Genomic DNA, 25,808 nt, shown 5'->3' on the forward strand with positions numbered 1-25,808 from the left:
AGACACTGCACACATATGTATGAACATCCGGAAAATTTCCATCCGTTTTCTTTGGGTTGCTTAGATGTCAAAATGTCAAGATCCAGTGAAAACCATAGTTTAATTAGACCAATTACAATACTTTCCCTTATACAGCTATAGCTCTGCTGTAGCACTAGATGGGAAAGTAAAAGATACAAGTGAAATAATTAAATGGTAAATAATTTGGCATAAATAAAATAATGTTACAGTAAATACAGTTAAAGGCGGAAGTCCTTAATGTATCATAACCAAAATGCAAAATCTAACTTAAAATAAAATCTATGTTTGTTAAAATCAAGTGTTTGTAAAGAAATTGGTTTGCAAGAACAAACAGAGCTAATTTGATATAAATATTATTTGATTAATGTTTTTAACCTTTAAATAATATAACAGATTACTTACGTTTAGCATAGTAAACTATTAGTTACTATTTTGTACTTTGTTTGAGAAGTAACTTAAGATTGGTTGTTGGATTAATTTTTAAATTAAAATTTAGTTATTATTACTAATAAACTTAATAGTATTGTTATTGCTAAAAGCAATTTAAAAAGGAGTTTTACTAACTAAAGAATCTGTAGAACTTATACCAGTTGTACCTTACTGTTATTACAATTTTTTTACCTCAGTAATTTTACATAACAGGTAAGGTTCTACAATATGAAAATGAGAAAGATTCTTTTCTAATATTCATGATTTTCATATACAGTTCATTAATTTGAGAAGCAGATTTCAGAAGTTAAATAAATTGCATTCAGATCTTTGTATTTTAATTATCATGCCGTGGTACTTTGTTTTCAGGATTTCATATTTTTTGTAGTTTGGTTCTTATTCTAATATCAAATTTAATTTTAAAATCTTATTTCTGCATTATCCTTTCTAATCTTACTTCCATTTCGTTCTTTGTACAACTTTCACTTTCTTCTGTGTACAGTACAGTATGTTTTTTATATTTTCATTTTCAGGTATACATATATAATTCCCTTTTTTGAATCATATTGGAATATGAGAAATTGTCTTGCTAAAATTTCAGCAGCATTTCTCAGCTGTCCCACAAAATGTTCTCATTTCTTGGCTTTAATGAATTTTTTAAACATTGAAGTAAATAAGAAAAAAGAAGCTGTCCTAATTTACAGAGCAAGTAACTTAGATTATAATCGGAAAGATTTTGCATTTTTTATCCAACAGCTTCTCTCTATAATCATTCAGTTGTTAAACTCTACCTGTTTTTCCATTAGCTAACTGTTGACCAGGAAGGCATATAAATTTAATAAGCAAATGACTTATGTTATTACAGCCAGAATTAATGTAAACACTTTGCTTGTCTCTGATTAGCTGTACTGCAGCATTTAAGACAATTTGTGGCAGTTATATCCCATGAATCATGGCTGACTGTATATTATGAATTGTAATGTACAAAATACCCTATGAAATATGTATACAATTACAATTTTTTTTATGTACATTTCATATGTTTTAATCTGTTGATTGAATATTAATTTTGCATAGTCATTTTGGATAACCTGTGTTTTAGTTCACCTGGATTTGGATATCTGGGATTCTACTGCATATAAGTTATAGCCTATAGCTTTTAAATAATATATTTTTTTGTATTTATTATTAATATTAATGATTAATTGAAATTTCTTTCAATTATTTAAATTCAATTACAGAGTATGTGCATGTTTTATATTTATTATAAAATACAACTTAACTAAAAGGAAGTTTCTCTTTTTGTATAGGCAGGTTATAGTTTTGAATAATGATGATATTAAAACGCAGTCGCAGACAATGCAAGAATATGCTGATAGGTTAAAGCAAACAAATTTAAAGGGAATGGAGCGGCGTGGACAGTTACTGTTGTACTTTGCAGAAACAGGCAGAACTAAACTAAAAGCTGTTTGGTAATTACTTTGTATATTAAATTGTCAGAATTTTACTGATCTTTTTTTATTTATATTGATAAACTAAATCCATTTATATTAATCTCAGTAGTTGATTAATTAATATTGTTACTATACTTATTACTTTTGTTTGCGAGTCAGTTTGTGTATAATGCATGAATTTTACGTTGATTGTCTGTAATGTGTTTTTGAAAACCAGTTTACGGACTTCAGCTCTTGTGTCTGTGACAACTTATGTCCTTTAAAGCTGGTGTAGTTGTATTATACCTTGACGCAAAAGAATGGATTTTCATAACAGAGTTGGTCATAGAAATAATAGGTAAAAGAAAATTGTAAGCCTACCAATAATTTAATGCATTATTTAGCTGTTTGATCTGTAAGCTAACTAATATGATTGGATCCTTAATATCATCCGAAAGGATAACATTAACTATATCACATTAAAAATTAATTTATTGTTGAATAAAATATTTGTCAGTTTTTGTTGTTTCTTTTAAAGTGCTTTAAGTATGTTTGTTCCTGTTCACAAGGAAGTAAACATTTTAAATAACTGGATTCATCAATATTATAATTATTTTGTTTAAAGTAATTGTAAATAATATCCTAGTTTATAGAATAATTTATGAGTCAGAACTCATCTTCATTTTTCACTGATAATATTAGCCACAGTTTTCATTAATTTTGTCTTTAGTTGTTCAATTTTTTGCATTGCTTCAGTCTATCACAATGTAATTAATGCCAATACTGGAAAGATCAGGATCTTTATTCCTTCTAAATTTTTATGAGAATCTTTAGAAATGTTGGTTAGTTTTTTGTATAGAGAAGCGTACTTAATTGTTTTATTCAATTTTAAGGTTGATAATGAGCTCTTTGTGTATTCAATTACTATGGTAAATAGTATAAAGGTTTGTCCCTTGTAAGTCTGTACTGTGGTAGACTCGGCAAACAGATATGCAATAGTATTTTTGGCTTAATGAACAAGAAATCATTTCACTCCTCACTTTCATTAGTCAGCCTGGCATGGGATTTGTTATTGTTGAAAAGGTTGAGTCATTTTTTTTAGAGTGACTTCTGGTGTGAAATCATCTATGACTCAAATTTATGTATTAAATATTGTTGTATTTAAAACTAAATAAAGACAAAATAATATTTTGTCTTCTGTTATGTTTTTATCTGTTTTTTATAAATTTCTTTAAGTAAGTTCAGTTGTTATTTAGCAGTCAATATTGGCAAAAAAAAAAAAAAAAAAAAATCAATATTGGCATACAGTTCTAGTTTTTACTAGTAAATGGTCCTTGAAAGATCTCTTAGGAATAAACATGACCTGATATGAGTAGTATGATTTGTAGAATTAGTAAATTTATTTATTTATTTTATTTCATAAAATAATACTTGATAATAATAATATGATAATACTTTTATCATACCATAAATAAATTTATGGAATGATAACAGTATTAAATGTTTAACTGTAAATATTTTTTTTATAATAAGGGTTGGCCATGGGCTCTGGCTTAACTATTTTTACTTTGTGTATAGTTACCAGATACAGCTGTACAATTTTAATAACAGATGTAACTATCTAGTATCTGTAGTATTTTATATAAATGTTCAAATATTTTTTTTTTAAATTCAAGAACATTTTATTATATGGAAAGAACATAAAATATATAAATGTTTTGTAACCTATAATAAAATAAACTATGCAATTTTCAAAGTGCCTAGTTGTCAGTCCAATTTTTTCAGTCTACACACAATCTAATGCACATTCATTTCAGATTTTCTTGCTAATTTCAAGCATAGATGGGGATTTGACTATTGACACATTTATACTAGGTTTTCCTTTACTTAATTAAAGGGAATTTTCTGCAGGTTTTTCTCTTGGGCCTCTTATCACAGAGCTCTCTGCAATGTCCGTGTTTTTGGTCTTTACCAAGCATTTTCATTACAAGATCACTTTTGTCCCTTCAAAGGCTCATTATTTCCAGTCTCTTTCTTAGATGGGGTTTAATTATTTAGTGAATCGAAATCTTTTCATACTTTCTGCGTTGATATAGCACATGTACAAAATGTGTGCGTTTACACTTGCAATCCTTTACAAGTCTGTAAATAACCGCTAAGGGCCAGCGCTGGTCCTTCTGTTCAATGCTTACATGACACACTTCAAATCCAAAATATCCACTCCATATTTTGTGATGTTATAATAACATTCAACTTCTGACTTGTTCTTTTCTTCATTTATCTCAGTAGTATGATGCATTGTGGAAATAAAATCCACTGCTTGGTTTTACCAATCTCTATTCCTGTTGAGCCCAAAACAAACTGAATTTAGAAGTTGACCTAAACTGGGAAGGAATTCAGTAGGTATCTACTTTTATCTTTCCTCATGGTGCCTAAATAAGTTAGACCCCTTTTTTCAAGCTCATCCATAACCTACATAATTGAAAATCAGTTGTCTGCTGTGACATACAGTGATTTCCTTCGATTGGTTTGCATAGCCTAATAATGGCTTGAGTTGGTTTGCTTAAGTTGTGCTCTTCAGGAATGAGTCCTATTCCATCGCTATCCTTTCCAGTATAAATATAGGCATTATACAAGAAGGATGTTTTGGCGTCTGTCGGGCACATAATTTTTATATCATATTTTTATGGTTCCTTTGGCATACACATTTGGAAACTGCACCTACCTCTAAATGGGACTAACATCTCATCAGTTGTTATGTTTTCTGATAAATCTGTTTAGAGGTTTCAATTACTCTGGTGAAAATTTCTGATATTGCAGCTGCTTTATCACAAGCTTTCCTTACATGTCGGGTTTGAGTATTGTCATATCTCAAACATGAGGGTAAAATTTCAGTGCTTTACTTAAATAGACGCATTGAAAAATGGCCTGGTTAGATTTTAAAAAAGGACAAAAGCAGTTAGTTGATTACAACATTTATCTCAGTATTGTCAGTATCACGGTAATTTGACTTAGTTGAATCACCTAATTTCTCACTGCTGCAAGTTTTGCATTTGTATATACAACTATTTGATCAATTATTTTGGGATCAAACAGCATGTTCCATATTTCCATCTTTTGAGGCTTATTTCCTAATCATTTTGCTATTCCAGTCAAGCTTGGCAAATATCCTTTAATGATGTTGCGCACTGGTACTCGCCTATGGGCACTCATCTTTGGCTCATTGGTGCACCAAGGATAACCTGGTCCACACTCATTCTTTTCCATTCGGCCTGAAACATATTCTGTCAAGTTCTTATCAACTAGTTCAATTTTGTTGTTCAGATCACCACCCCTTGCTGCATCTTCAAGCCCCGTTTTACTGTATTTTCTGTATCTTAACTTTACATCAGACAATATATAATCTGGGTCATTGTTGTAATCGTCCATGGACTCACTTATTTCTGAGACATTATTGTTTACTTCCAATTCTTCAAACATCATGTTCATGTGTTATTCATAGTTTTTGTCATCGAAAGCAACCTGTTTACTGGTATCTGGTGGTCCATATTCGTCCACACTATTTACAAAATTTTTTACTAAATATGTACTTAAACTCTATTTACAAAATTTTGTAGTCCACACTATTTTCAAAATATACCCTTCCACACTATTTTAAAAATGTTTTTTACAAAATATATTACAAATTACATACTGTTTACAGAAACAATAAAAGGTTTATACTGAAATGCACAATTAATAAACACAAGGTATAATGTGTACAGAAAGATCAGGTATAACAGACCAGCACGTAACAAACGCACAGAGAAATAGCCAGTCATATGGCCTGGGTGAGTTTCACAATACAACCACTATCAAATACTGCCCTCAGACTATATGAAAACAGGTTTGCTGTGGAAAAGGATAGTGGAGGGTAAGCTGCTGAGCAGACTAGAAGATCAAGGTCATGCAGGGATGCTACCATACAAAAACAGACTTTCTCCCTGGTCTCAGATACTGGTGTTTCATTAAAGATGTTTAAGGAATTTCAAAAGAGTTTAAAATATTATTGAAAAAATTGAGTGTTGTATAGTTTTTTAAATATAGCCAGACTTCTAATTTTTATGAGTGGATAAAGTAGAATTTCAGTTCTTTAGTGTTGAAAATTGCACAAATAATGTAATAAAATTATTAAATTATTTATTATTTTTATGTAAACTAACAGTTATTTTATAGTAACATGCTATAAATTAGCAAATATATACACTACAGTTGTTTATAAGTTTATATAAAAGTTAAGTTTTAATTTCATTAAAGTTATTCCTTATTCATATATAATTTCCTGTAAAGATAACGGATAGTCAGAAATTGAAACTGTGACATATAGTATTTAGATTTATCACCAAAAGCAGATGTCTGAAGAAAACTTTTGTTTCAAAGATTATTCATCACCAACTTAATCAAAGTAAGTTTAACAATTTTTGTAATTATATGTATTTTTCTGCAGTAAGTTAGAAAAGATTTCAATAAACTACGTATAAGAAAACCAGAAATACAAAAACTTAACATTTTTAACACTTTCATACTGATAAAACGTGTGGAAAATAAGATATAACATAATTTAAATATATTAGTCTCATAAAGTAAGTAAAGAGAGACAGAGATTCATTTAGTTTCAAAAATATAGATTGAAGAGTGATTAAGATTGTTGCATTTTCTATGTGAAGCATACAAGATGAATTGTATTTTATATTTTTGAGGAAGCAATGAACTGTGTAAAATAGTGTCATAATAGACAGCACTCATTATTTTATTATTTGTTTTCAAAGATAATAATCTGTTACCTTACTCAATGTGCAATTAGTATACAATTTTCAATAAATATGATGTTATAACAAAAAACTATTTTTAGAAATGGTGATCACAGGGTTAAGTGTGTGGAGTTCACAAGGTAATTATTTCAAAGGAGTTTAGGGCTGGATGGTTGCAGTAAAATAAGTAAATTATAGAAAATACGAGGGTTGTTCCATAAGTCCTTAGAAAAAAAAAGAAAAACAAATTATTTTTTGTAGATTTTTTTTATATTTCAACATAATCTTTTAATTCTATACACTTGTCCAAGTATTTCTTCAACTTTTTTAAACCATCCAAAAAGAAGCATTTCAGAAGGTCCTCAAAATAATCAAATGTTATAATCATATGATGAGGTCATCAAATGACCTCATTTGATGTGAACCATTGCCTGCTGAGCCGCTTTTTCAAGGGGGGCCAAATCTGGTGAATATGGTGAATGTTATATTAATTTGAACTTTAATTCCATGATTTTGGCCATCGAAACTGTGTAGGTGTGCACCCATGCATTGTCTTGATGGAAGAGGATCTTTTTCTTTTTCAAATGAGGATGTTTTTTCATGATTTATTCACCCAACCGGTGCATTAACAATGCATAATACTCTCCAGTTATTGTTTGTCCTTTTTCCAGATAATCAGTGTAGATGATACCACATGCATCTCAAAAAACCATGGCCATCACCTAGCCAATTGATTTCACCGTCTTCACCTTCTTCGAAGCCCATTCCCATTCAAAAACCCACTGTTTTGACAGTTCCTTTGTCTCTAGAATGTAGTAGCATATCCATGTTTTGTCCACAGTTATGTATCGATGCCGAAACTCGTCAGGATTGTGACAGAAATGCGCCAAAACAGCCTCAGAGTCAACCAAACGATTGTGTTTATTCTCCACTAAGAGGAAACGCGGCACCCATCTTGCTGAAATTTGTTTCTCCCCCAATTTTTCATGCAAAATTGAAGACACTGTGCCTTGCAATATGTCTGTAGCCTCAGCTATTTCGTGCACTTTTCGTTTATCACTCAAAACCATGTCATGAATTTTGTCAGTCATTTTGGAGGTGGCCACTTCCACTGGACATCCCACATGATGTTCATCTTTTGTGGATGTACAGCCATGTTTAAACTCATTTACCCAATTGTAAACAGTTGCAAACACAGGAGCAGATGTGCCATGAACTTCAGCCATCTCAATTTTGATCTCATTCGGTATTAAGCCTTTTAAATATAAGCGTTTAATCACCACTTGAAATTCACTTTTTTCCATTTTTCTAAATAAACAATAGCTTGTTGCTTCAATTGACAATGACAGTGAAACCTTGTGATGGATACAGCTGAAAGTGCTCTCTAGCGACAAATGACGCTTACTGAAAGCAAAACATTGTCAATACTATGAGCACCATCTCTTCGATTTTCTAAGGAAACACAAAAAAACAAAAAATAAAAATACTATTCCTTAAAGTGATATTCATGTTGTTTTAATTTTGGTTCACTGCTAAAAATCTGTCATTAAATGCTTGTTAAACATGAAACAGATTTATGGACAGTTCCATGTTTACATGTCTGAAACTGTTATTATGTAAAATTTTCAGCAGACAGAGATTGGCTATATCTTTGTCATGCTTCTTTTTTGTTTACTTGTTTTCTTTTCATATTATAATTACCTCATTGTTGTACAATGTATAAAAACATCCTTCTTTCTGATTTTGAAATTCAGTTTCCCTGAATCAGAAAATGTTTTAAAATTATTTAATTGCAGTTATATTTTATTGTGAAGTTGATATACTGAGATTAGTGTCTATACTGTTTTTCTTATTGTTTTAATCATTGATTTTGAGAAAATTTTCAAGTTATTCAGATAATTTTATTTTATTTTTTAGTGACTATATTGCTAAACTTTTGGATGAAGGGAAAAAGTTTTTGTGTTTTGCTCATCACAAGGAAGTTTTGGATAAAATTAGTGAAACTGTTCAGAAATGCCAGAATGAGTAAGTAATGACACTAGCTTTACTTGTTTTAACAACTGAAAAACAGCTTTACATTTTTTATTTAGATTAATTTAATGCTGATTTAAAGTATAGCCAAAAGAGTCAAACTTCTGTATTCTTTACATCGAAAATCTTTATATATTGAACTTTTTTCAGGAACTTCGAATTTTCTTGAGAAAAACAGTTTCTGCATATAGAATAAAATTTCTATACATCGAACAAACATTTTTGCTTAAAATATTATGTATACCTATTGTAGTCATAAAGCGCCTGTGGATTTTGTTCATAAGAAGGAATGTAAGTTAAATAATAAAAAAATTGTTTTGCTGATTCTTACTGCAATAAAAATTCATGGAAGACTGGAAGGTTAAGTATGAAAAAGCAATAAACACTGGTTCTAGTGATCCCTTTTCTTACTTGGAGTGAGATTTTTACTTTAAATTCAGTTTAGCAGATTTTTTATAATGAACATGGCCCCTAAACATAAATTTTTAAGTGCAAAAGAGAAGTTTAGCTCAATAAAAGATCTTGAAAGCAGAATGAAAAATAATGAATGGCAAAAAAGTATGAAATTTTGACAAGTACAGTATTAACAATTTTTAAAAATCATGATTCGGTTATTAAAATCTTTGAAAGGAAAGAGGAGATTGGAAGCGATTTACATCCTTAAAATTTGACAAGATCGATGAAGCAGAATTGAAATGTGTAAAAACGATACAAGAACATGCTTGTAGCTGGGAACACATTAAGGATAAAGTGACTGAATATGCTACAAATTTGGTAATTTCTAACTTCCAAGCCAGCTCTGGATGGCTCAGTAAGTTCAAAAAGTGATGTGGCATTCAAGAAAGGGGAGTTTAAGTGCTTATGTTTTGGATGCATAATGTTCTCAATGGCAAAACATATTTCTGTAAACCATTTTAAAAGAATATGAGTCCAACAATGTGTTTGAAAAAATATGAGCCAAAAAATGAATTTAATGTATAAAACATGTTTTTTTCAGGCATTTGCCAAATAAAACTCTTACTTTCAAAGACAATAAATATTTTGGTTCCATTTTGTGAAGCAGCTCTGAAACAGACTTTTGGAAATAACTTTAGAACATTCAACTAGTCCTTTTAATGGCAGTTCTATGGAAATCAAAAAGTCAGCAGGTGTTAGGCCAGGTGAATAGGTTGAAAAATAGCAGTGAATTTTTTTTACAAAACTCACGAATTACCAGTAATGCCTAGGCTGGCATATTGCCATGGTGAACCCATGAGTTGTCACCCCAAGGTACAGGTCGCTTCTTCCTCACATTTTTGTGGAGACATCTGATAAGTTCTAGGTAATAGTGGTGATTAACTGTCTACCCTGCAGATAGAAACTTACTATGAATAACATCTACAAGGCTTTTTGATCTCTTACAATTTTCTGATACAGTGGTTTGACTTTGTTAGACCAATGATGAAGGCTTTGTTTCCACATCTTACCCATGCCTTATCACTGATTATTATCATCAACGTTTTCATCATCACTTGGACGATTCAAAACTTGCTGGCTTGCAGTTGTTTCAACTCTTGTGCCAAGAGTTTCAAAATGGACTTGGCTGTAACATGATATGCATTCCCTACTGTTTGATTAGAATTTTGTGATATGAACTTACTGAAATTCTAGTCTTTTCTGCTACCTCGTAAACTGTAAAAATTGTTCACTTGGGCAATGTGGGATTGTCTGTTGACATTGATGGCCTTTTTAGATGTGATAGTGGATCTTCTCGTTTACTTTTAAAAAGCCTGAACTACTTGTAGTGTTATGTGCACTCGATAACTCTCCATATAAGCTTCTTGAATCATTTTGTCTGTTTTAATAAAATTTCTACAAAGATTAACAAAATTTCAGTGTAACTCTTCACTTATTGGAGAAATCACCGAAGAACCAAACAGTATCTACTTGAATGAATGCTGTACAAAAACTAATTATATAAACTAACATATTTGGGTGGTGGGGGAAATTAATGTTAATCACATTATAATGATGTTAACCTTGTGTCTTAAAATATCTTTATAAGCACCAGATAAAAAAAGTTTGGTTATTTTATGAACAGACCTTGAAGATACAGTTTTATTATGTAATCAAATGTTTCTCATAATGAATTAGTGTATTATAATAAAGAAAAATTTATTTTTATAATGAGAACTGATGGTCTAATTGATTGAAAGGCCTCTTCGAAAACAAGATTTTGCTGTTTTTCTGATAAATTAATTTTAACAGTTTAAAGTGTTATCAAGGTTATTTTGAAGGTTAAATATTGTTATCTGGTTGCTATTCTTTAATTATCCACTTTCATGAAACATTGAAAAAACAGATTACGAGTATAACTATATATAGAGAAATTATATACTTACAGAGAAATAATGGGTTAAGTGTCCAGAGTTCACAAGCTGATTATTTCAAAAGAGTTTAGGGCTGGAAGGTTGCACTAAAATAAGTAAATTATAAAATTTACGAGGGTCATTCCGTAAGTCGTTAGAAAAAGATAGAAAAACAAATTATTTTATGTAGATTTTCTATATTTTTCAACATAATCTCCATTTAACTCTATACACTTTTCTAAGCATTTCTCCAGTCTTTTTAAGCCTTCCAAAAAGAAGCATTTCAGAAGGTCCTCAAAATAAGCAAATGTTTGGGTGATGACCTCCTGATTTGATGTGAACCGTTGCCCGCTGAGACATTTTTTCAAGGTGGTCGAATACGGTGAATATTATATTAATTCAAACTTTAATTTCATAATTTTGGCCATCGAAACTGCACAGGTGTGCACCTGTGCATTGTCTTGATGGAAGAGGATTTTTTCGAATGAGGACGTTTTTTCTTGATTTCTTCACCCAACCGTTACAATAACAACGCATAATACTCTCCAGTTATTGTTTGTCCTTTTTCCAGGTAATCAGTGTAGATGATACCGCATGCATCTCAAATTTATTTATTTAGCGTATGGCACCTAAACACAACACCAATTACAGTCAAAATTATAAACAAAGATTTAACAAACTAATATATGCTACCGATTCTGGAGTCGCCATCAGGAAATATTCAGGATTCCCTTCATAAGCTGTCCTAGGGCAGCTTATGAAGGGAATCAGTTTAGATGATACCGCATGCATCTCAAAAAACCATGGCCATCACCTTGCCAATTGATTTCACCATCTTCACCTTCTTCGAAGCCCATTCGCATTCAAAAACCCACTGTTTTGACAGTTCCTTTGTCTCTGGAATGTAGTAGCATATCCATGTTTTGTCCACAGTTATGTATCGATGCAGAAACTCATCAGGATTGTGACAGAGATGCGCCAAAACAGCCTCAGAGTCGACCAAACGATTGTGTTTATTCTCCACTGAGATTAAACGTGGCACCCATCTTGCTGAAATTTTTTTCACACCCAATTTTTCATGCAAAATTGGAAACACTGTACCTTGCGATATCCCTTAATTAATTTGTCAATCATTTGTTAATTTTGTCAATCATTTTGGAGGTGGTCACTTCCACTGGACATCCCACATGATGTCCATCTTTTGTGGATGTACAGTCACGTTTAAACTCATTTACCCAATTGTAAACAGTTGCAAGCACAGGAGCAGATGTGCCATGAACTTCATCCAACTCAGCTTTGATCTCTTTCGGTGTTAAGCCTTTTAAATATAAGTGTTTAATCACCACTTGAAATTCACTTTTTTCCATTTTTCTAAATAAACAATAGCTTGTTGCTTCAATTGTCTATGACAATGAAACCATGTGATGGATACAGCTGAAACTTTTAAGTGCACTCTAGGTACAATTGACGCTTACTAAAAGCAAACCGTTTTCGATACTATGAGTGCCATCTCTTGAATTTTCTAATGACTTATTAAATGACCCTTGTATTTTATTCAGGATAAGTAAAAAAATTGATGTATTAGTGCATTAAAATGCATTCCAAATAATCAGGATTTTCCATAATCCAGGCTAAGTAAATCCCATAAAAATAAGATTAATGACATTTTCTTGTAAGATTTCCCATATAATTAGGGATTTCTCTGTAATTCTGCTCTGTTGTTAAATTCTATTGCAGATAATTACATTTTTTTATTACAGATATATTAGGATTGATGGCAAAGTAAGTACAGAAGACCGGAAGATGTTATGCGATAAGTTTCAGTATGAAGAGAAGTATAGAGTTGCTGTTCTCTCCATTAAAGCTGCAAATACTGGCCTTACTCTGACATCTGCTCAACTCGTGGTCTTTGCAGAATTATTTTGGAATCCTGGGGTATGATGTTGTTACTCTATTGCCTCACAAGAAACTAATTATAAGGCATTTAATGCCCTAACTGACTTGTAAAACAAATTCTACCCCAACTTCAAAGAAGCATAGGGTGTAAAAAAAAAACTTAATACTAACATACAGTGCTATCACCATATTATAATACAGTATAATTTATATAGTTAATGTTATCAATATGTGATATGTAATATAGACTTCTAGTTTTATGAGAAAAGTGATTCATCAATAATTGTAGATTGGATTATCGATTAAAAATGCCATTAATGATTTTTCATCTCTACAAGCTTCTTTTTTGTTATCGTATAACCCTTCACATATTATGGGGTCTTTAAAGTAGCTTTAGATTGTGTTGTTTATTGTAAATAGTCTCTTATTCTTTGTATTAAAATCACATGCAAATATATATATTCTTTGTATTGCTGAAGATTCTGAGAATAAGTTTTATATATTTACAAACTTGGAGATTGTCGAATTTTATGTTATCTAGTGATAAAAAAACTTGCAAACTCATTATTTAACAGCAGTAATTGTAATTTTCTGAATTTTATAAATTAATTTTAAACTATGATATGAATAGGAACTACACAAAACAACTGTATCTGACATTTGACATAATGAGAACACAATAAACTGTTAAGTATTTTTTTATTATTCAGCTAAGCAAGTTTTCTTTAAGCACATGCACTAGATGCTATGTGATTGACTATATATAATCATCTCAAGGTAATCAATCCTAAAAATCTTGTCAGTAATTGAAAACCAACTTGCCAAAGTACACTGATGAGTTTGGATGTTCAAATACAAGTAACAGTAATTTAGCTCTTAAACTTAATATATAGAAATAATATGAAGTATTTGACTTAGTCTTCTGAGTAGTGGTAATAGTAGTTGTAGTTAATTAGTGTAGCTCAAAAACTTTCTCTAATGACTATACTTGTAATTGGCCAGTTCACGTATGATGTATTGAAAACAAATTTCATTACTTTGAAAATGCAGAAAATATTAGCCTCTATCTTTTTCAAATAGGTTTGTATCTTTATTAACAGAGCACATTTTTGTTTGTCAGTAATTCATAATTTAGCAAAACTACAAAGTTCTACTACAAACATTCATAATTAAAATGTGGTAGACACTTTTTACTGATCATACTGTTCTAATCAAATAGGGCAAATTTATGACAGCTTTCTAAAAAATTGCTTTTAATTGTTTAGAATTAAGTTTTTTGAAATAATTCATTTTCTATCATGTTTTTAAACTTGAAAAAATAAAAGTACTTAAGTGTTAGACTGATTTATGTACCACAGTTCCACTGAATATATGTACCAAGTTTCTTTTGACATCGTTGTTTATTCCAGAATTATACACACTATCTTCTTCAGAGTCATTGTTATAATTCCTATCTAATTCTTTTCATTTGCATTAAATAATTTTCATGTCTGAAACTGATTTTTTTTTTAAATGTAATTTAAGTAATGTAAGTGAATTAAATAATATTGAACGATTAAATTATGAATTACATCGTAATGTTCAGCTATAATAGAAGTTAATTCCACTCTTATAAAGATTTCTTAAACTGTATTGAAATAAAAATGCAGGAGATAGTCTTTATTGCATTATTAATTGAAATTAGTCATCACAAAACCTTAGATAGTTGTTTCCATTCTAAGAACCTTCAGTAAGCAACCTACCACGCCATTTTGATGATCAATGTTGTTCTTTGCTATGTACATTGAAATATTAGTTTCTAAATTTATAGTTTGTTACATAGTACATTTAAAAATGATCTGATTTATTTCATGAATCCAATTATTTGAACTTCCATTATCTTTCTTTCATTGTTTCAGTTGTTTTTTCATTGATTTTTTTTTGTTTTAAAATAATAACTAAATTGTCTTATAAAAAATTTATTCAAATAAGATTCCTTGATGTTTAAATTTATTATTGAGAAGTTATTGGGAATCCTAGAATGATTAAATATTATAAAATTTTAAAGCAATATTTTACTTTTAAGTGTTAGTATATCTTTCTTCAGATGTTATCTTGCACTAGGTCAAGCTGTCAACAATGTGTCTGCCCATTTTCCTCTGAAAAAACCACTTCCCAAGCACTTGAAGCCCTCTTCTTTCCACTTCCTGACTGAATCCATTCATCATTTCCATTTCCAGCCCTGTTATTCTAATGTCAGTTCCTTCTGTTCCCACACATTACATTTACAGTCCATTCATTCAGTATAGGTGCCCACACAATTTTAATTAACTCTTAGCTATTTGAATCTATGTCTGGTTACTTCTTAACCACTATATTTATTTTGGACTGTAAATATTAGATGTTGCCGTTCACCCTAGGTGTTTTAAAGCTTTCGCCAGCTGAAAAATTATAAGTCAGGAAAGTGATAGTGAAATGGACTGCTTTTGCTCTCGATACAGTCATTAGGGATTGAAACAAGGGTTAGCCAGAAAAGTTATCAAGCAGCTTAAAGAGATAAGTATAAGGTAAACAGCTTCCCTTTAGCTCTATGGGAAGAGAAGGAACTCTATAGAGGTTGCTTGCCATGGTGGCACTATGGGGCGAAGGAGTTTTCATATCCCTGTGCCTTTTGGGGTTAATATGTGCGTAAGAAAAAATAAATGTTGAAATTTTCTTTTTGGCTAGTATTTCTAACGTAATTGTGGTATATATTTTGTTATAATAAAAATTCCTTTTATTGTTTGTAAATATTAATCTGTATCTAGCAGGAGTACCCAATCTCACTCAGATGATGGTGATACATTTGTTACATAGATAATTGAAAGGATTATCCCAAAACAGAAAGTAATTGAGATGATAATCAGACAAGTCATATGACTGATTGATTCAAGAACAGTGTAAGAGGGATTATTTTATTAAAATAAAATATTTTCTTAGATAACTTATATAAAATAGTAGTATACCTTTTAATTTATTAAAGATTTGATTGAATTTAATTTTGATTAAATTTCATAAACTAAGGGTGCTAGAAAGACTGAGAATGAAGGACCTTATTGCTTTGAACAAAACTGAGTCACTTTCTTGTCCCAGAAGCTAGTATGCATTTTGAAAAAGAATGATTAAAATATAATAATATTTTAATTTTTGTTAATTATACCTATCTGCTCCACTGTGGCCTAAGGAGGCTAAGGTGGAGCAGATAGGTATAGTATGTCTGAAAATAAAAGGATCCAGAACTAAATCATACTATTAAGTTTTTTACCCCTTGGATCAAAATAGTTTATTTTTTAAATAATATTCTGAATTTTTCAATATTACTTTTTTATTTATTTTTTTAGCACGGTAAAAACAGTGGACCTGGGAAGGAAGGAACCTGAACATGTTGACACCAATTCTTTCTTTTCCCTCAACATTAGGGCTCATTAAAAAGAATATCAGTTTATATTGCAATACTTCAAATTATTTCCATGATAATTTTGGTTGGGGTTATCATATTTTGTACTCTTGACAAAATTGGTATGATCTGCTCCTGAATCCTTAAGATGTGTAATAAATACATTTTCTCATAATATCTTATTGAACTATATATTTTTAATCAACCTGTCTAAAAGGGTTTTAAAACCCCTTTTGATTATCCCCTGTTAATCAGAGGGGAGGGGAGGGATTGACAATTCCCATAGAGTTTGTGTAATTTAGGAGGATTTTAAACTAACAAATTTTATGTTGGTATTTTTAACAAGTTGATTTTTACTTTGTGAAAATTTATGAAACACTATCATTTCCTTTTTTGTATGTATTAATATTTCAGTCTTAATCCTCAAAAATATTTAATCTTAAAACAAAATGTACTTCAATCCTGGTTTTTTATTTAAATTCCCATGAAAGTTTTATTAAAACTAATACTGGTGGTGTTATGTGATGAGCAACAAATTTATTAATATAAATACTGCAGAATTGGTTAGAATTGAGCTTGTTTGGATAAATGTTTTTATGCATTAAGTCATGATAGGTCTCTGTTTACAAAGGTTTAATTTTATTAAATTTTTTTAGTAATTCTTTGATGAGTCAGATTTTCATAGTTGAAGGGTTCTGGAAGGTGCTGTAGAAGCTTTGGTAAGACGTTTAGAAGTGAAATATTTATTTCTGTTTATGAGATAAGAAATTTCAATTTTAATTATTTGAACACTTGAGGTGGCAGAAGGTCATTGATATCATTGAGGTTTCTTTGTATCCTTGGAAAATTACATAGTTTGAATATAAGTTAAAATATCACAGAATTTCATTTTTTGTCTATGAAGGGACCCAAAAAGACATTAGAGTTTGTGGACAACAGAATAAAACTTTCATAATGTTTTTGCCTTCACAGGAGATAACACATGAAAAACCATATTAAATATCAAAATATTTCAGCTTTTAATTAAAGGGTTCTAGAGGTCCTCTGCGATTAGGGGAGCTGAACCCTTGAGTGTAATTTCTTTTTAGAGCATGTTTTAAAAAAATAATAACTGGTAGGATGAAATGTTTCAGTTTTTCATTAGTTTGAGGAGCTGGGAGGCAAGTGACCTGCTTACTAGTTGACAGTTATATTTTTTACTCTTTTATGAAGGTAGAACACAGTTAAAAAAATAAGTTCCATTATTGTAAAATTTAAATTTTTTTAATTAAATGGGCTAGGCTGAAGAAAAATTTGGGAGAAAGAAAGTCGGCTTTTTGGACTAAATTAGGTTTTATACTTCTTTTTTAAGGAAGAACATATTTTGAAAAGACAATGGCTTAAATATCCAGAACATTTCAATTTTTGATATTTGAGGTAGGCTAGGGGCCCCTAGTGGTCAAGGGCATTTGGACTTCTTAGACACCTTTATGGACTTTAAAGTTAAAAGGTATAAAAAATTTTTTAAATGAATTTTTGAAGATTATAGAATACATTTAAAAAGTACACTTCAAGAATAGCAGTATTTTAATTTTTGTTAATTTAGCAGGGTTGAGATGTAAAAGCCCATTGGGGCAGCACAACCTTCTTGGTTGCCATTACTGTCCCTCTTTGTTTTCTTAAGGTAGGACACATTTTGAAGAACAGTTTAAATGTATGCATATTTTAGTTTTTACCCCAATATAATTTTGGGAGTTCAAGTGCTTGAAGTCTCTTCATCCTTTTTCATGGTATGCTTTTGAACTGGAAGAAACCAATTCCATTATTATTTTGACTGATGTGATCATTTGTTTGCTCAGACTAGATTTTTTTTTCAAAATATAATCATATTATTATGCATTACCAAATAAGATGACGTTAGAGGGGTTATATAGTGAGTTGACGAAACTATTATATAGCCATAGTCAATCATAAAGGAATAAGCCTTAAAACAGAATAGGAATTTTTCATGTGACTATACGGTAGTTCTTGAGATTAGGCAAATAAACTCTGTGAGGTTTTGCAATGTGATAAATTTGCTATGTTTTGCCAGTGATTATCAAAATGACAAACAGTCATTTTATAAATACAATTTTAAATTAATAAAATACAATTAATACAAATTTTATTAATACAATTAATAAATTTTTACTTGCCCTTGCAGCCATCTTTAGCAACTTGTGTGTTGCTATTCTCACCCTACTGTCATCTCATGTTATTCCTGGCAGCCTTTCTTTTCTTTATAAGGCAGACACATGTTTAGAATACATTAGAAAAGTGTGTTATCATTGTTATTTGTTTATGAGCTGAATATCAATATTGTTGTCAGTGTGGATTTGTAGTTTCTGCATATGAGATGGTAGGTAACTATTGACTGTCCTCTGTTATGAAGGGTTTTCAGTGTTTATTGCACTGTTTTATTGCATAATTTGTTTTCCTTATTCTGAGGGTCTCATTGTTTCATATATATATATATTTTTAGATCCATCTCTAATTGTCTCATATTTTTGTTTATATATATTGTCACCAAATGGCTTCAACGGCACGTGGCACTTACTAACCTTATGGTAGCCCTGAAAAGGACCGTTTTTGTCATCGATTGGCTTCGATAGTTCATTGTAATTGCTAACTTAATGGTAGCCCTGAGAAGGGCTGTTGTCATCGAATGGCTTTGACGGTTTGTAATCTATAACCTTGTGGTGGCCCTAAAAAAAGGCCTGTTTTTTTGTGTTAGCTCTGAGAAGATTTGTTGGGTCCAGAAGCTGGTCTCTGGTGAAGTCGGGGAGTTGCGGCTCATCCATTAAAGCCAGACCGGGCTTTCCCTCAGTGGCAGTTGGGTCCCCACTACAGCGTGGCAGTGGTGGCCCCCAGAACACCGCAGTGTCGGGTCGGCGTCCCAACCGAGGCAGTTCTTCCCGAGCAATTCCATGCTGGGCCAGCTACTGCTGCCAAGTCCATTGGTCAGGGAAGTTGAAGCCCGGTGAGCTGGAGCAGGAAGGTAGTACCCACGTCCAATGACACCCTCGGCAGGCCAGCTGCTCTGGCGGGGATTTTAGCATCCACCAAGAGATTCCACGTTGAGCCAGGAAAATTCTGTCTTCTTTCATCTTCTTCTTCTTCTTCTTCTTGGTCTTCTCCAGGTGGTGGTCGACACTGTATTGAAAATTCACTCTTGTGCACACTTTTTTATCGGAGCCTGAGAGTAGTGGGGCTGCAGCACCACTATGGTGAGAGAACTATGCGGCGGTAGTGATGCTTGTATCAACGCGTCCATATGCTGTGGGCCAACTCGCATCTGAGTTGCTATACCATGTTTGTCCGTTGATATTAAATTAGGTATATACATATGCCTAATTATATTGTAGTAACAATATAATTATAATTGTGGTATAATATAAGTATATTGTGGTAACAATATGTATATGTATAGCTGTGTATAATACAGCAAAAATTAAACTCTAGTATAAATAAATAAAACTCTTTTATATGTGCGCATATGTGTGTGTGAGTTAATGTGATCTATTTTTTGTTATATTTGTTTTTATTTACTTTGTGTAGGAGTATCTTAATGAGAATATATTGTTGTATCCATTTGTATGAGCTAGGTATTTTGTAGTGATAAGTTTTTCTACGTGATCTAAAGTGACATGGGTGTGTTGGCAGTCTGTGGATAATGTTTTTAGAACTAGATACTTTTTATTAAGTTGTGTAATTAGGATTCTTGTAAATCAAAGTGTTGGTCATTGTTGGTTTTTTATATATTCTTGAAGGCATTTTATGTTTTTCTTTTTACTTCCTTGTATGAAGTAAAGGAAAGGAAATATTGTGATTGCAAAAAATTTTGGTTTTTAGATTTCAATGGAAATATCCATTTTGACCATCCTTGAATCCATTCTGACTAGGTTTGGCGTGACGTCTGTACGTACATATATATGTACGTATGTATTTCGCATAACTCAAAAACAATTGAAATTTTGGATTTAGGACTGTTGTAACATCTAGTTGTGCACCTACCCTTTTGATTGCTATCAACTGAACCAAAAGTGTCATAAAAAGCCCAAAATCCAAAAAAGCTGGTTTTTGGACCTTTTTAGTTTTTTTTTTTAAATTAAATGTATTGATTTATTAATAATTATTAACCCGTGATTGCAAAAAAATTTTACAATAAATAATTATTCTATAATAATAATAATAAAAAAAATATGAAAAAATCAGAAGTTTTTAGTGAAATAAAATTTTATATACTTTTAAAAATGTGTATATGTAATTTAATTGGCAATATTACATATGTGTATACATAATAGAATTGGTGAAACATCTGATTATTTAATATTAATTGAAAATTATAATTTAGAATCGTATTATTTTTGGATTTTCTATCTTAATTTTATTTCATTATTTTGGATTTTGTATTTAATTTTACCTAAATTAAAGTTAACTACAGTGACTGAAAAATAGACCCTTGTAAAAAAAATTTTACAATAAATTAGAATTTTATAAGTTATTAATGAAATAAAATTTTATGTACTTACATTTTTAAAAGTATGTAATTTAATAGTCGTACAAGGAAATCATATGGTGTCCACATCAGATATTTTTATACTAAAGAAAACATATATATGTATATTAACTAAATGTAATTTATTTTCCTCTTGGTTGGATAGAATTAAATTAATAACAAGACATATTTTACAAAAATATTATCTTTATTAATCTTAAATTCACTATGTTTCACTTAGAATTCTCTAAGCTTCCTCAGGTGACAATACACATTCATACGTACATCATACAAAATTTTCTTGCATACTTAGAAATTAACTGATCTACTCATCCTAGATAACAATATTTTATCCCCACCCCTATTGTAATAGATCCCCCTACTCATACATGACTCAAGTCATGCCAAGTCAGCCAGCCATCCTAATAAAATAAGAGTGAGAATTATGTTGCATTACCATATGTTGCAGGATCTGTCTGAAAAGATAAAAAAATTGCTACAAAAGGATTTCGCAGTAGCCCATCAAAATTACATCAATCTGAATAGCATATTTTCTAAATTAAAATCGCCAATTGAAAAAAATCAGCAAGCCAACATAGTATACAGCATTCTATGTAAATATTGTAATGCTGTGTACATTGGACAAACATCTCAATACCTTAAAAAAAAAATAGAAACCCATAACACAGAAAAAAGGAAGAGACAGCACTCACAAAACATACAATAGAACATAAACACTCATTTGATTTTGACAGCACCAAAATATTAGACAAAGAATAATATACATATAAAAGGACCACTCTAGAAACAATGTACATCAAGGAAAATACAAATTTTGTCAAAAATAGAACGGATTGATTGCAATTGGGACATAACAGAATCACACACGAGTATCTAATGTCAGCAGGACATGCACCACCATGTGCACAATGCAACTGTCGCATGACTGTTGCGCCGTTCTCGGCCGACCACGCTTCGCCCTGCACCGATGACGTGCCAAGAACGACACAAAAAAATGAAAATGTTTTAAATGTTTTACAAAATTATTACTAAAATTCTGATTTTGTTTGGTTTTTTGAAGGATCTTTTTAAATGAACTGAAATAACGCTAAGAAATTTGAATGTTTGAACAAAGTTAAATTTTATTGACATAATTTGTCTTAGAATTAATAATTTTTATGTTGGGATTCACCCTTTTATGCCGGCCGGACGCTCGCTACATCATAAAAGGAAGTCATCTTCATACGCATTCGACTCTTCACTACGTTGTTCGCCTTCCGCCGTTCACAGCACACCCGGGCGCCGATCTCAATGTCTTAATCTTGCTTCTTCCAAGTCCAGAGTGAGAGTGCCAGTGCCCTTTCCACACGCTTACTAGTCAGCTGGAGAAAAAAAAAATTATCTTCCCCTTCCAACAAAGTTTCTTACGTTACAGATCGCATGCGTGAGAACTTCAACATCTTAACACTAATATACATCTACTTAATACTAGTAAAAAACACGTTATTCATATTAAATCTAATATAATGTCAAAAAACGCTACTTATATTACATCTAATACAATGTCATACAATTAAATACAAGTTATAGTGTCAGCTTTATTTTTTTATTCATGAGCTTTGACACGCCTCACTGTGTACCACAGATTTGTGGATTGCATATGTTTTGTGGCGTTGCATTGTAAATTTAAATTGCCCAGAAATTTCCATCAATTTTTGGGCAATGATAATGAAGTTTTAGACCAGATGTTTCTGTTTTTGCATCGTATTGGTCTTATATCTAAAATTTGATATTGTGGCGTAGTGTTTGTTTTGAAAAAGTTTTTAATGTGTCTGTTTTTTCTTTAATTTTTATGTTTTTGTGTTGTTTTATTTTTATTCTGTTATCTGAGAAGGGGCCCTTTACACCTGTGTCAGGTATTATGAAATTCTATGTTTATGTAAATTTTATATTGTTTTTTGTTTTTATTTCTGTTTATTTTAAATAAATTTTATCGTATTTTAAGGTTCCATTTGTGATATTAGTTATAAGTTTTTAATGATATTAGTTTTAAGTTTTATTTCATTTTTAATATTTTAGTTTTATGTTAGGTATAGTTTTTATGTTAGTTCTTAGTCTTTCTATTATCTGAGAAGGGGCCGTTTACACCCCCTCCCTTGTGGGAGTTTGTAAGTTTTATTTTATGTTTTATATTTTTATTATTTTATTACACTTATTTAATTTTTTTATGAGACTGTTTTATTCCGGGTGATAACGCAAAAGCATTTTTCACCTTCAGAAAAAAACCTTCCACTTCACTTTCTTGATAAAAACTCGGTTGATTTCTGTGGTATTGTCTTAGCCATTGGCACTTTGATGGCTTATTTACTTTGGCTCTCATCATTGAGTTTTGTAACTGTTGAAGAAATGTCTGATAAAATGACTAAAAATTTAAACTTTGTATCACATGAACCTGACTTTATTGAATAAGAAATTCAATTTTTAATTCTTTAATAAAATTTGGAACAAAATTCTCTTTTCATTAGCAGTTCTATTGCATATGCTAATTATGAAGATTGTTTGTGGTAATCATTTATACATGGTTTTAAAAATATAATTAGTAAATTTAGTTTTTTTAGTTATATCAGTATATATATATACCATTTAAGTGAAATATTTTAGTTTAAAAAGGAAAAACCTTTTCTAACTAAAAAATAAAATAAAACATTTCCTGGCATGATAACCCACAAACTATCAGCATGTCCTGGGAAGTAAGTTTCTTAGTTAATTTTAATTTAGCATTGTTTCTGGTTATTTTTATTTTAAAATTTTTTGGTTTTGTTTTAAAATGTTCAAAAGTCTCTACTTCATTGTTGTTTTAATTGATATTTACACCATCTTATAGATACAGCATTAATTTGAAATACAATCTAGAAAATATTAATGAATTACAGAGAAGTAACAATTAATTTTTATTTGATCATTCATGTAATTGTAGATTTTCCACTGTTACTTTCATTGCACATATAAGCTAATATTGTAAATATGTTCAAATGTAATTAAGATATTCTTATAAGAATAGTATGAGAAGAAAATACATTTGTTGTTAAAGTATGTAAAATCCAGCTATAAAAAAAGGAAACTAAGTTATCTGGGTATAATTTTTTTATTTCATTTGAAAAGAATATAAATTTCCAATTGATAGTTTTCTTACAGCCAAGTTCTAACTATAATGTAAATGAATTTTAGGGAATGTAGATAAATACAAATCATCTACATTCCCTAAAATTGATTGTTAATAAAATGATATAAGTCATGTATAATAATTAAAAGTATAATAGTGTTGTTATAATACAAACTGGTTAATATTTTGGAATTTAGATAAGGTTTCTGTGAATTATTTTACAATTGTTTTTATAATTATTATTATTCAAAATTCTGTTGGCTCAACTCTGTTGTGATGTAAAGTGATGTATGTTAAAAGTATTATTGTAGTGAAAATTGTTTTGCTTGGAGATTGTAACAGAAATTCATTATTAGGACACTAAACAATTTTTATGTTTTTCTTGTATTTAATTGAACTTGTAAAATAAATAATAAAAAAAAAAAAAACTTTAAAATGACGTTTTGTCATAAATTTTTACAGTTCAGTGTCAGAAAAATATTTCATCAATTTGAGAAAATTTGTTTTGTTGATAGTCTGCAAATAAAACTGATACTTGAGGGATTATTGAGAAAGAATACAAGGAGTATAAATGATGTGGTTAAGCTCTATATGCAGTGAATGATAACGGCTGGTTTAAGTGTCGGACACTTATCAAATTCTTACAAGGAACATGTTATATATTGCTCCCTAAAACTGTAACATATTAGTCTGGGCTTGCTATTCCTGCAGTGTTACAGTGATGATAGAATAAATGCACTGGTTATCAATAACACTAGCTAGCCATGATGGCAGGTAGTGTTATTAATGTTTCATATAGTATAACAAGTGATATTAATCAAGAAGTTTCATGTAATAATTTTATGCTCTCATTGTGATTTCTTGGGGGGAAAATAGAATGAAAGTCTTTGGTACTTTTATACAAAGGATATCAAAGAGCTATTGGTAATGATCAATAAAATTAAATGCCAATCCTGAATCAAATTGATGAGCCAGGATATATTATCATATTATATCAATCATTGTGTTTGCTTTTGAATTTCTAAGTTAACTGAAAAGTGCCTGTAAGAAACTATTACTTATAAATTTGTAGAATAAGTTTTAGGTTGATATTTTAGTGGTATGTCATTTATAAAGTTTGACAAACCATTTACATAAAATTCCTTGATTCTTCCTACTGTATTTAAATTGACGAAATTAAACTGTATTTGAATTAAAGACATGTGAAAAATTGACAGTCGTATCTTGTAAATAGTTAGTAACAAAATTAAGAAAAAAAAATTAATAAAAGAAAACATTGTTTTTGTTATCTGCAGGAGCTGATACAAGCAGAAGATCGTGCACATCGGATAGGCCAGCAAGATAGTGTATTTGTGCAATATTTGTTAGCCAAAGGGACTGCTGATGATTATCTTTGGCCATTAGTCCTGGATAAGTTGGATGTTCTAACTAAAGTTGGCCTTTCAAAGGACACTTTTACTGATATGAGTGTTTCATCACTTAACAGAAAAACAGTATGTATTTTGTAATTCCCTTATGTATTGAACTGTTTTTTCTATTGGAAATTGTTCTTAGCTTAAATTAACTTTGTCTTATGTCTGTCTTACTAAACATCAAAAGAATAATGATGTAGCTTCCTGTTGCCTTCTTCACTGTACCGAATATACTGTTATAACAAAATATACACCTATGTTATATTTGAAGGGTTATTGTCATATAGTTTTGCTGTAAAATTTCTCCATATTGAATGTTTTGAACCTTAATGAAATTATTTTCTTCTATGTTTA

The 25,808-nt window shown here is 30.4% G+C and overlaps 1 protein-coding gene across 2 annotated transcripts in view; it reads left to right on the top strand.

The window, feature by feature from the left end:
* Positions 1–25,808, top strand: part of Marcal1 (SWI/SNF-related matrix-associated actin-dependent regulator of chromatin subfamily A-like protein 1) — a 100,548-nt gene that overhangs the window by 70,212 nt on the left and 4,528 nt on the right. For both annotated transcript variants that reach the window (XM_075354369.1, XM_075354375.1), the window contains exons 9-12: positions 1,761–1,922; positions 8,591–8,698; positions 12,813–12,987; positions 25,338–25,535. In XM_075354369.1, the coding sequence (XP_075210484.1) occupies positions 1,761–1,922; positions 8,591–8,698; positions 12,813–12,987; positions 25,338–25,535 (643 nt within the window). The remainder of the gene's footprint in view (positions 1–1,760; positions 1,923–8,590; positions 8,699–12,812; positions 12,988–25,337; positions 25,536–25,808) is intronic.

This window comes from Lycorma delicatula, chromosome 1, assembly GCF_047948215.1.
Source record: "Lycorma delicatula isolate Av1 chromosome 1, ASM4794821v1, whole genome shotgun sequence".
NCBI classification, from domain to species: domain Eukaryota; kingdom Metazoa; phylum Arthropoda; class Insecta; order Hemiptera; family Fulgoridae; genus Lycorma; species Lycorma delicatula.